We start from the raw sequence: 13,130 nt of genomic DNA, 5'->3' as shown, positions 1-13,130 counted from the left end.
TAGTGCCTGGTTAACCCTGCACAATCCACTCAGTATGTCCTGGGTTTTCAGGTGCCCCCATGGTCCAGGCACTCTTTTGCAGATTGGAATCATAGTCCGTTCCCTCAACAGTTTCTTTTGTACTCTGCCATTCTGTTAATGCTTTCACATTTTAAAAATGTGTGTCAAAGTGGGAGAGGGATAAAAAGCCTGGTGTGAATTATGGATCACACACGGCTTCTGAGCTGGGATCACTGGGTGGGGCCACCCTATACTCGGCCTGCGGAGTCACCTCATGGGTAAGACGCGACCACAGATCTCACTGCCCAAGGCATGTATGTGTGAAGCTGACACGAGACTGGATTCCTGGAGGTCCTTTTGCAAACCACAAACTGCTAAGACCCCTTCCTCCTTAGTACCACAGGAAGTGGGGGAAGGGAGAGGCCAGGAGTTGGGCAGGTTCCCCGGAGGAAAATGACCTTAGCAAATAGGCAGCATTTAGGAAGATAAAAGTGAGGGGAGCTTGGAACTACTGTGACATTTATTTTTATCTCTTTCAGATTTTTTAATCTGCAAAGCCAGTCAAAAAATTCACAGAGACGCCAGCCTCCTGGAAAGAGTAATAGTAATTTTCCACAGGAGGCCAAAAGAATTGGTAAAGAATTAAAGGAGTTTAGTCTTATGATAGGGGCAGCTTGCTGTAAGATGGGTATTTTGGAAACTTGTAGAAAGGGAATCTAATATTAACTAATATTAACTGAAACCTGATTATGTGCCCAGGCCTTGTGCCAAATGCTAACTCGTATGGTCATCAGTTAGGCGGAACTTTCTTCCATTTTTTGTGGTGGTATATGTGTTATTGGTGATATAGAAAATAAAACAACGGGTGGGTAAAAATCTTTTCGTTCTTTAGGAAATAGATTTGACCCAATCAAACCCCAAAACAACAAAATCTAGAGCTTTCAAGCTCCTCCTTTGCAAGCAAGGAGGGAAAAAACAAAACAAAACGAAAAACAAAACCCCCTGTTCTCTGCAGAATCAGGCTTGTTCCTGGCAGCCCAGAACGTCACACAGTGTGGCTTCTGGGCTCCAGGGCATTGAGGCTGTGCCCCGGGGGATCCCTGCTCTGAGCCCCTGCCCAGTGACTTCCCAACAACACGGAGAGCTGGGTACAGGGATTTGCTATGGAAACCACAGAAGATGGCTGCGCTTGGTAAACACCACCACTTGGGTGCTGGCCTGTTCTACCCACGACTGACCAGAATAACTCAGACGGTGAGCTGCTCTCCTTCAGAGAGTGAAGAGCACGCGTGGTGGAAAAGAAATCAAAGGGGCGCCTGGGGGGCTCAGTCGGTTAAGCATCTGACTTTGGCTCAGGTCATGATCCTATGGGTTCGAGCCCCGTGGTGGGCTCTGTGCTGACAGCTCAGAGCCTGAAGCCTGCTTCAGATTCTGTCTTCCTCTCTCTCTGCCCTGCCCCTGCTCACGCTCTGTCTCTGTCTCCCAAAATGAATAAACATTGAAAAAAAAATTTTAAAAAAAGTACAAGAAATCAAAGCCAGAAACCCAGGGGACAGGTTCTACCACACACAGCAATGTGGCCTCAGACAACAACCCTCCCTCTGTCACTGGGCTTCTGTCCTCTCACCTGTAATCTGGGGAGTTATCTCAGGCTCAGGTGAGGATGATGGGAGGGAGGAGCTTCTCAGACTGTAAAGTGCTGTACTAATGGGTGGTGTCCCTTACTGAACTCAGTGATTCCCTCGGGCAATGCTTCCCCAAGACGTGAGGGGGTGGAGCAAAGACTTCGGGGGATTCCCTCTTCTGTGGTTTTCCTTCTGGACAGGAGCATAGCCAGCCTTTGATCTTATTTACCCCAGCCTTCCTGTGCAACCAGCAGCCCTGACTCTGCGTATATGCATGTGCGCGCGCTCGTGCACACATACATGCCCATGCACATGGAGCATCTAATCACATCCCAGTGACTGAATGACCACTTTAGAAAACTGCCCCGGAAACTTCTTCTGTGCCCCTGGTGAATCTGTCACAGGATGCCCCTACACGTTATCCATGAGCTTTGTCAATCCAGAAAGCATCATCCAAGAGGAGGGTGTGAGCGGCTTACTTCTGATTCCGGTTCTTGATGTTGAAGAAGAGAAAAGCGCTGGCCATGATCATCCCCAGGATGGTGAGGGCAGAGAGAATGCTGTAGAGAGGTAGGGAGATCTTTCGGAGCTGCTCCAGGATGATGGTCTTGTCTTTTGGTGGTTCGGATCCTAGAAGGCCACGAACAGACATCAGCTGAGCCCAGTGTGCGGTCAGTCCTTGAGAACCTCTCTGCCTGCACGCTCTTGCCATCTGGCACCTGTGCACAACCTCTGTGCAGGACACATCTACGGGGGGCAGGGCTCCAGCGCTTGGCCAGGCTACTCGGCAGGGAGCCTTCACTAGGACTTATTTCTTTCTCTAAATAGAATCCATAAGGGATTTGTGATGCATTTAATAGCCATTAAAAGACTAGAATTTGATTTGGTCTAATTACCCTGTTGAAAAACCACCCTCATTTGTCCCCACAGGTGACAGTGGCCCGGAAGGCACAGGGCCAGATGCTGTGAGTGGGTACCACCGGGTGCCACTGGGGGTGACGAATCCGGCTTGGGGTCTCACAGACTCTGCTCTGACACATGATAATGACCACCTTCAACAGGGCAGACACCTTGCCTATCAGTTCCATGGAGACAGCTATGTCTCTGGCCGCAGGTTTCCTGCCCCAAGGTCATTAGGTTATAAAAGCTCTTTCTGGTTTTCCCTTTTCATAAGACTCCCTAACTGTGGGAGGCAGAAGCTACTGGCATGCCTCCCCATCCCTGCCGCACCAGGACTGGGCCCAAACTGTGGGATTCCATTCCTCTGTGTCACTGCAGAGACGCCTCTGCTCATTCTTTGAGGGCACCAGGAAACTATGGGAGCCCTGAGGGCCTCAGAGAAAACTCATCTTTGTGGTCACTGGCAAAATTGTCCAGAGGCAGGCTGGCGTGGGAGGAGGGGTGCAGGGATCCTCCTCACTCTGCCCCACTTCTTACAAATCCCTTTTTTCTCAGCTGCTATTTCAAGCTGGGTTGCTGCTATGGACTTGTGAAATGTTGGGCCTTTTCTCTCCAGTGGGGAAACTGGGGAGCCCAGGGAGACCCACCAGAGGTCATGATGACCCCACCATGGCTGTGCCATGGGCGCCCGCCTTGGTTATACCCCCGCTCCCAGGAGATAAGCAGAGGATGTGGGCAGGTGTGGCAGAAGGGTTTGAGATTTCCCCCTCAAACATCTGTGTTTAAAAAACTCTGCTAGCAAGTTCAAAAGTGTTTGGAAACATTCAGTGGATAAAAAGAATTTGAACCATCTAAGCAGTCTAGGGAAGTTGCCAGGTTCGAAAACAGCTAGGAACCTGCTGGCATGGTTCACATAAAGCTTTAAAGCAATTCCACGTAAAGTAACATTTTCAAGGCCTGAAAGTCAGGGCAAGAGCAGACGCAAGGTGGATAAAGCAACACCATTTCTTGCTTCCCGAAGTGAAAGCTCTACATCTGAAAGCGTCTTCCCCTGTTCTCCATTTTCCTCTCCGTGCTCCCAAGTGAACCTCTGGCTGCATCAGGCTGGCTCGGGTGTCTCCTGGTTCCCAAGCACAAGCGCCATCTTGGGGGTGCCCATGAGCTCTTGGCTGGGAACAAATCCCTCTCTGGTCCCTGAGAAAGGGGCTGAGGTTTGGAGCAGCGGTTATGTGATGATTATGACCACCAATTGCTCACGTAGAAACAATGTCAATTCTCCTCCCCTGTACTCCACTTTCCTTTCACCCAAAACGGCACCTCCACATAACTATGCAGAACTATGCACCATAACTAAGACATTATGGAAGCCACGTGGTAACTACCAGCAGCCTTGAGTTTTCTTTCTTGCTCTTCACCCAAGCCATTCACTCGTTATTCATCTAGTCTTTACTATTCCTTCCTCCCCCATTATACCTTCATTCACCATCATTAATCATGATCAATCATCATGAATAATCACTTTCTACCTGTCAGGCCCTGTGCTGGGTGCCAACGATTTAGAGATAACCAAGAAACAGTCCCTGTCCTCAAGAAACTTCTATACTAGCCATGTGACAAGAAAAAGGCAATAATAAGCAATCGTACTTACTGAATGCTTACCATGGGCTAAGCACTTTACAGAGATTTTCTCATTTGATCCACCCAACAGCCTCACAGGTAGAGAAGATTATTCCCATTTTACACAGAGGCAACAGTTTTCTAGATGTTAAGTGACTTTTATAGCTACTAGGTGGCAAAACCAGCAGGGTTTGAACCCAGATCTGCCTGAATCCTGTGCTCTAACCATGATGAAAACCTGCTTCTAAAGACAGGGTCCAGGTAGTTGATAACATCAGACACGGAGAAGCCTGAGCATGAAAGTGTAGAAGAGTGTAGTTCTCCCTGATGGAGTCTGGAAAGGCTACAGAAGGGGGAGCTGATCCTCAGAAGATGAACAGCTGGCTGCCCACAAGGAAGACAATTAGGAAAAGGCATTCTGGGCAGAGGGCTCAGCAGGGGCAAAGGCATGGTGGTATCTTGGCATATTCGAGGAGCTGTAAGCAGTTTGGCTGGGGAGATCTGAAAGAAGAGAAGTGGGAAGGGATCTCTGCAGGGGGGCTTTGAGGTGACACCATGGAGTGAGGTCCCTTGCTGAGCAGTAGGGACCATGCAGGGCTCTGAGCAAAGGTGGAGAATCTTCAGCATAGCGGCTGATGGCAAGAGTGCTTTGGCTGTTGAGGACAGAATGGACTTGAGGGAATTAAGCATGATTAAGCCCATCCACAGCCCACCCATCCACCCATGTATCCATCCATCCACTCACTCATCCCTTTATCTATCCATTCACCCACTCGCCCACTACTTTATTCACTCATATGCTCACCTGTTCATTCATTTATTCACCCACCCAGTCACCCACTCACTTGATCAATCATGTGTTTATTTTTTCATCAAATGTGAACCTTCAACATGTGTCAGACCCTGCCTGGCATTAGGGGTTGAAAGTCAAGTGGAATCCATTCAGGGAGCTCATGGTCCAATAACCTAGAAATTTCCATGCAAAAGACAGTGACTATGGGAAAGGCAGAGACAAACACTGTGAAAGCCAAGAGAAGGGACCCATTAGCTCAGCTAATGGGGGTGGGGGGCAATCAGGGAAGGCTGTACAGAGGAGGTGTCCTTTGATCTCGTTCTAGAAGCTGAGGAAGAGTTCTCCAGCAGAAGAGGGAATGGTCTTCCAGGAAGACCAGCAGGTGGACAGGCTTTATTACTAACCCAACCAAATGCTTTCTCAAAGAAGGATACAGAGCTAAATTTAGCTGGGCCACATTTAAATAGAATTACTCCTGGCCATGGACTGGTTTAAATGTAGATACCCCAGTGAAAGCCAGCTCTCCATGCAAGTTCCAGTGACCCCTCTCAGGAGCTGGAAATCCAGCTCCCATGTGAGTGATGGGGACACTATGCTAAGTGAGCGAGCATGTGTGATAAGAGGAAAGGAGGTTCCCTCTTCCCTAGGAAGTCAAGGACTCTGAGCTTGTCCCCAACCCTCAGACAATATCTGGGCCTGGGAGCAATTGAGCAGGCCCCCTTCTATGAGAAGCCCACCTGCCTTACCTTGGAACCTGATAGTGTCGTTGATTATCTCCAGTGTGTCGGCCACAGCGTTGTACTCTCCCACCTTCACCTCCCTGCTGTCTGCGGGAGCAAGAGACAGTGGTTGGTTAGATTGAGCCCTGTGCCCATGGCTGGTTGCTCCTGTCCCAGTTCTTGCTCCCCTGTGGGCCCTGGCTATATTCTCACAGGCTTTCCTTTTCCCCAGAGCCTCTTCCAGGTAGAATCGCAAAACCTCCAATCTGATCTGGGGTGGAACAGAAGCCCTCTTACCCCATCTCACCCACTGGTTACCCGCCCTTTGCTGTATGTCTCATGGATGGGGGCTCACTCCCCTCATAATTGGACTTAGTTACCAAGTCCTTCCTGGTCATTGAGCTGAAGGGTCTCTCTATAACCTTCCTCTGGCATCTGGTTCAGTCATCTAAGACCACACAAACCACTTCTGCTCCTTTTGCTCCAGGACAGCTCTATAGACTTGGAGACAAAGACAGATCATCTCCCAGGTGCCAGACCCCAACCTCACCTTACAGAATATCATTTCCAATTCTGCCCTCTCCAGGTCCCTCCTTAGGCTACACCATACAATGTCACTGTGTCTGATAGAGTGTAGACTCAAAGACCAACCAATGTACTTCTTCAGGCATGATCTGGTCAACACAAGTACAGGGGACTGTCCCCTCCTTTGCTGTGCACATTATATTCTTATTAATGCATCCTCAGGTGGAATTAGTATCTTTCAGAGGCCACATTGCTCTGCTGGGTCATATCGAGCACAATCTCCTTCATATATACTTGTTCAGGTGTATTTTCAGACCCAAGTGATTCATTTGAATTTACCTTCATCCTTGATACTATTCTGTTGGTGGGTTTAGGTCATTGTTTTGGTCATCTCCAGGAATAGAGATGATGAAAACTGGCCCAGGGCGGTGGCAAGAAGAATGAAGAATGGGGGTATCAGATTTGACAGAGGTTTCTTTTTTCCAAGTAAAATCTGGACAACTGTGTGATCAAATGTGTGGGGGATATGGGGAACAGGGGAGTGAAGCAAGTGCCTGGGGGGCTCAGGTACCATTCCCTGAATGGGGAACTCAGGAGAGGGTCAGAGAAGCGGGGAAGTTGCTACATTCCGGTTTGGGCACGCTAAGCCTGATGTGTTTATGGATCATGAGAGTGGCGATGTCCTTGGGTCTGGAGACGGGGGAGAGTTCTGGGCTAGGGAGCGAGTCGGGGCCATCAGCATGTAGGCTGGGAGCTGGAGCATGGGGGCAGGTAGGAGATCCCTAGGGACAGTGCCAAGGGGAGGAGAGGACCAAGGGCAGAATCCTGGGGAGCACCAACCTCCTAGGGGCTTGGTAGAGCAAGGATGCTGCAAGGAACTGGGAACTACTGGCCAGGATGCTGGGAGCAGGATGGCGGAGAGAGTGGGCATCCCGGGAGCCAAGGAAAGGGACAATGTCATATGTCACTGAGAGACTAGAACTAGGGCAGGGGGTCAGTAGATTTGGTGTGTGGGGTGCTGGTGACCGGAGATGAAGCAGGTTCAGGGGAAGAAGGGCCAAAGGCAAGGAGTGTGGAAGTAGAGTGAAGCCCCCAGGGCAGAACTGGCTTTGACAGGGTTGGGGAGTGGGCAGGGCAGGGTGGCCCACGTAAGAGTCACCGAGCCCTGACAACGTGCCTGGATCTGTGCCAGGAACTTTAGGTGCCTTTTTTTGTTCAGTTCTCATGGCTGGAGTTGGTGGCTTCAGTCCCACCAAATAGATGAGGAAACTGAGGCTCAGCAGGTTGTAGCTTTGCTGCCCCTCCCTCATTCTAAGAGTAGAGCCCAGCCTCAAACCCGGGACGTTTCCCACTGCCTGTGTTTTCATGGGGCTGCCTTGACGGGATCCCTGAGCAGTGACAGTTCTGTGCCAAGCTGCCACGGGCCACGTGGGCCTCCTGAGTGTAATAACTGCGGAGAGCTGTGCCCACATGCCCACCGTAGGGCAAGCGGGTCCCCTGAGCTGCAGATGCTGGGCATAAGAATGCCATAAGGTGGCGCGGGTACAGGAATTCCGAACATGTAACCGCAGGAACTGCCGGCTGGCTGGGGCTCTGGCTCTGAGTGAATTTCGTTGAAGAGATGCAGATGTGCTGCTGGTCCCTTATAAACATTCAGGAAGCGGAACAGGGAATCCCATAGGCCACCTTCGCCTGTGTGCCTTTGACTGTGGGGTGGAAAACAGGCCTGTAAAAGTCACTCCCTTCTCCCCCACCATGGTCTCCCTGCCATTTGGGGGCTGTCACACTGTGCAGGTGGCTGTCGCTTGCCTGGGTCACAGCTCCTAAATGTCACATTAGCAGACTCTGCTGGGAGCTCCGGCATCCCTGCTCTGGCTTTTTGAAGTCCTCAGCCCCAATCAGCTCCCGCCGCTCGGAGGAGGAGGCCCTGATTTATTTATCTGGCGTGGGGAGGCAGCTCATGAAATATGCAGACTGATTGGAACAGATCACCAGGAGCCGGGAAGTGGTGTGGCTGGCACCCCACTGCGCCCCAGCCACACAGCCCACCCCTCTGGTTCACACACCCTACTGTACTGTCCCTTAGCACCAAAGTAATACTCGGCTTCCCAAGAAAGCCATAATCACTGTTATCTCTCCCTGGGGTACCGCTTGGGGGATCACTGGTGCTTCTCATGTTCTTGGATTTAAGGCTCATGGCAAAACATGAGCTGGGCTTGACTCGCCCCAGTAAGTGAAGTGAACACTCAGAGCTATGTGCTGGGCAGCGACCAGTGGCCTGAACTTGGCTCCCCTACTTCTGGATTCAGACAGGGCAGAGCTCATACTGGTCACTGAGCCCACATTTCCAGAGCGCATGCCGGCCCCAGGTTATTTCATGATTAAGAATCCCTCAAAAGCTTCAGTGTGGGTGGTGGAAGATAAGGTTCTGTCCTTACCCATGATCAAGGTGGCCTTGGACCTCTGGGTGCTGTGGGATGCTTATGCTAAATCTCTTAATCACTCATTCATTCATTCAACAAACAATGATGGGGGCGGGGGGGGGGGACTATTATGTGTCAGGCTCCAGGCTGGAGGCTTGGAGACATAAAGATTCAAAAAAAAATTCACAGTCTCTGACATTGTAGTTTAGGGATGATAGCCTCACCCAGTCCTACCAGGGAGGTAAAATTGTTCTCATTTGCAGATAGTATTTCCCTCCAGCCTGCACTTTGTTAGCAGGTTGTTGTAGCTGTAAAATGGGAACTCTCAAAGTGGCCGTGAGGACTAAAGAGAATACTGGCAGTTTCTGGCTTGCAACCTAACTCACAGTAAATGTTCGATACGTCGTCGTTTGCCTCATGATAAAAGTAACCGAGCTATTTGCTAGATCCCCTAACACTCCCTATGTTTTCTTACTGCCATGGTTCCCCACAATGGTCCCTCTGCTTGGAAGGTGGCTTTCCCCTCCCTCTACTAAACCAACACGGCCCAACCCTACACCCACCTCTTCCAGGAAGCCTTCCATGAGTCCTGCTCCTCCCCCCTGAGCACCTCAGTTTCTGTGGGCTGCGGGCATGGGGGACAGACTGCCTCTGGTGTGGGAGCTGTGCCCGAGGTGTGCCCAGGCCTTCTGATTCCTGCCGGCTGGTTAGTTCCTGAGCGGAAACTGAAGTCTTGCTTCTGGCATCCCCAGGTAACACAGAGTATTGCCCCCACCCCCGCCCTGTACCCAGGGCCCCTCTGGGGTCTGCAGGTGGAAGGCTGGTGCCCCCCGGTGCTCTTCCATTCACCCGTGGCCCCGCTGATGGAGACCATGAGAGGTACGCAGCACTCTCAATTGTTAACTCTTGGCTTCCTTGGTAACTCCACCGTGCAAACAACATTAGCCACTCATTTGGTTATAGGCCGGGCCTTGCAGACTGTGGACCAGGGGATCTGTGGACAGACTAGAAGGGTCCATCAGGGGGTGGGGGGTGGAGATGAAGGAACTGAGCAGAGGGCTGCAGTGTTGAGAGTGTCACTGGCTGGCCTCCCTGCCCCCACAACTCTGCCGTGCTTGCCAATGACTCACTGTGTGACCCTGGACACACTGTCCCTTTCTCTGGGTCTCAGTTTCTCCATCTGCTAACTGCACTGCAGGGCTTCCTTCCAATGATTCTCAGCCCTGGCTGGGCATTAGTATCACCCGGGGAACCGCTAGAAAAAACATATGCCCTAGTCCTAATATGGGTCCATTATATTAGAACTTCTGGGGGGTTGAGGGGTGGGTTTTGGGCAGCAGTACTTTTTTTTTTTTTTTGAGAGAGAGGGTGCAAGTGCGCAAGGGGCAGAGAGAGAGAGGGAGGGAGAGAGAGAGAGAGAGAGAGACAAGCAGGGCTCGCCCTAAAGCGATGCTTGTGCTCACCCAAAGCAGGGCTCGAGCTCACCCGACGTGGGACTCAAACTCATGAACTGTGAGATCATGACCTGAGCCGAAGTCAGATACTTAACCGACTGAGCCACCCAGGCGCCCCAGGGCGGCAGGATTTTTTAAAAGTCTCCTAAGCTGATCCTAACACACAGCCAGAGTTGAGAACCACTACATTTGACTGAAGGCCTTTCAATGCCGACACTTTGTGTTCTAAGAAGCTAAAAATAGTGTGGAACAGAGAGCCCCTCTCCTGCAGAACAATGCTGCTTCCTTGTTGTGGGGCAAAAAGAAGGGTTTTCTTTAAAAAGCTCCTTCTTTATTTCAAATTTTATATTTGGATGATACGTAAAGAAAATAGGTCCTATTGGTGAAAATTGGGCTGCCAAAAAAAGTCCAGTCTGAAAATATTCGCTGGCTGTGGGCCTGGGAGCACGCACGAGACGGCCGGGAAACAGCTTCAATCAGAGCGATTCTGCCTCCTCCTGGGACCGCAACCCCCAGGCGGGAGGACGAGTGATAGGGTCGCCAACATCCTGCTACGTGGGCTCTCCTCCCCTCCCCCCTCACCGTCCATTTGTCCTCAACTGGCTCTAGATCTGAATGGAAGGAGGTGTACGTGTTCTTTAAAGTTTGTCACAAACATACAGACTCAGTGTATGACTCTGAGGCAAAAAACAAAGGATGGATTTGACTCAACAAAAATAAAACATGACAGCCTAACACAATCACTCCATTCATTCTAGGACCCCCTACCAAAATCCTAAACTCGGGGCAGGAAAGAACTCTGGCTGGTAGACAGGACCCTTGGAGTTAGTCTTGGCTCCTCTGTCGCCTCAGTGAGGAGCCCCCAGGAAGTCGTGGCCCCTTCATGGGTTTTGCTAAAGCCAGTAGGCTGGATGGGGGGATGTTCACGGCCTCCAACTCTTGCTCGGTGATTCTGCAATTGCTTTGAAGGGTCTTCCTCATTCCAAGCTGAAATCTGCCTCCTGAGACTTCCCTTCACGGGTCCTGGCTCTGCCTGGGCGGAGGGAGGGGGGCACACATCACATGGACCCCTGTTCCTGGTGGTTCTTCAGAGGTCAGAGCACGGTGATCACGGGCTTTGATTCTACTCTTCTCCAGGTGGCCAGCCATTCCCCAGGAAGTAATCCCCGGTCTGGTCACTGCCTGAGCGCAGGCCCTAGAGGGTCACCCTCCTGTCACCCGGTGAGGAGCAGAGCTGAGCCGCACCTCTCGGCAGCACTGAGCAGACAGACTTTGTGCTTCCTTGGCCCGAATCCTGCAAACATTCTTCTCTGTCTTCACAAACAATATGTCGCTGCCACGTTTTTAACAAATTAATGTCCGCGACCTTTGGTTGGAAATTTTTAACAGGCCAGGTGGACACTGGTCAAATGGCCTGGGAATATAATAACCCTGCTAAGGGCAGATTTGTCTATGGACTTAGGTAAACTGGGCCGGGACAAAAGCTAAGTAGCAGGGGACGCACAGGACACATACAAACACAACAGGTCATTTGCACCTAGAATATCTTTTTTCTTCTCTTCTTGGCTAGCTCCCACTGGCCCTTCAGAATTCGTCTCAGGTGCCACATCTCCTGGAATCTGTCCGGTGGAGCCAATTGCCCCTCTTCTGAATGCCCTCACCACATGTCGTATGCACTTGAGGTTCTGTGTCTGTGCCCACTGGACCAGGAGCTCTCTGAGGGCAGGGATGCATCTTACGCAGCTCGGCACCCCCCTATATCCAGCCAGGACCTGGCATGAAGGTGCCGGGAAATGATTTTTTAGAAACCTCAAAAGCCCAAACCATATGGGAGAAAAAGGAATTCATCCACATCAAAATTTAGAACTTCTGTTCAACAAATACTTTATAGACAAGTGGTTGAATTAGAGAAGATATCTACAAAGCCTAAAGGTAAAAGGAAACCAAGATTTAGAATATATAAGGATCTCTAGCAAGTTAACAAGGAAAAGACAGTATCCTCAAAATAAAAGTGGTCATAATCAACAAATGGCCCCTAAGCACGGGAAGAAATGCCCAAACCTCATTAGTTAACAGAAATGATATTTAAAACCACAATACGATATTACTTTTTCCTTTAGATGGGCAGAAAATGAGAGAGCCAGGGATTGGCAAGTACTTGTGGGAGGAGGGACACAGGAATCTCCATGCTGGTGGCAGTGGAGATGGGTGTGGGTATTGAAAGAGCCATTTGGCAGATCTTAGGCATGTGTAGTGTTCACCCACCTCCCCATCCAACAGTTCTGCTCCTGGACATTTGTCCTAAATAAATGCCCAGTTGGGTTCATAAGGGGACACTCGTTATTTGTATAGGTAGGGAGCTGAAGGTGGCCTGGGTGTCTGTCACTGGGAGAATGGATGGGTAAAGCATGAATGCACCCCATGGAATGATCAGTGAAAGTCATGGCTCAGATGTTCACATAGAAACATGGAAGCATCTCCAAAAAGGAAGTGCTGAGTGGGAGGGAAAAAAAGAGAAAGAAACAGAAGAAGATATGTAATCCAGTTGCATTGATATAAATCAAAATATATGCATTCAAGACATCAACCCACATTTTGTGAGGACATATCAACACAATATAGGCATTAAAACACTCAGAGTGTTTGCCCTCTCCTGGGGGAGGCGGGAGTGTGGGATAAGAACAAATGCTAGAGGTAAGGGCATAGACAAACAGAGAGGGGCTTTCCTGGACCAATGATAACAATGTCCCATGAAATGAGGAACGTGAAATGTGTCCTAAGGGAGGAAGATCTTACTTTTCTCAAGAAATTCGGGGGGGGGGCAAATCTGGGGTTACAGTTGCCACAGCCTTTCTCTGTGCCAGTCACCGAACTGTTCATAGCTTCACACCATCGAATTGTCACCATCACTCAAGGCAAAGAAAGTGATCTCCTTTAATTTTACTATTTTAAACTGAATGCTGAAATGATGGCTTAGAGAGATTAAGCCACAGCACCTAGCTAGTGATGAAGAGGTATAGACTTCGAACACTCATAGACTTTCTCCGTATGGGGAGATGAGTTCCCCATCACCG

General features: G+C 50.2%; 1 protein-coding gene across 1 annotated transcript in view; it reads right to left on the bottom strand.

Moving 5' to 3' along the window:
- GABBR2 (gamma-aminobutyric acid type B receptor subunit 2) overlaps positions 1-13,130 on the bottom strand; it is a 348,681-nt gene that overhangs the window by 80,047 nt on the left and 255,504 nt on the right. The window contains exons 9-10 of the mRNA XM_027039527.2: positions 5,682-5,762; positions 2,105-2,255 (exon numbers count right to left, since the gene is read on the bottom strand). Coding sequence (XP_026895328.1) covers positions 2,105-2,255; positions 5,682-5,762 — 232 coding nt within the window. The remainder of the gene's footprint in view (positions 1-2,104; positions 2,256-5,681; positions 5,763-13,130) is intronic.

The sequence above is a fragment of the Acinonyx jubatus genome, chromosome D4 (assembly GCF_027475565.1).
Source record: "Acinonyx jubatus isolate Ajub_Pintada_27869175 chromosome D4, VMU_Ajub_asm_v1.0, whole genome shotgun sequence".
Lineage (NCBI taxonomy): Eukaryota > Metazoa > Chordata > Mammalia > Carnivora > Felidae > Acinonyx > Acinonyx jubatus.
The sequence above is the reverse complement of the archived record's forward strand: the minus strand, read 5'-3'. Positions and strand labels throughout refer to the sequence as shown.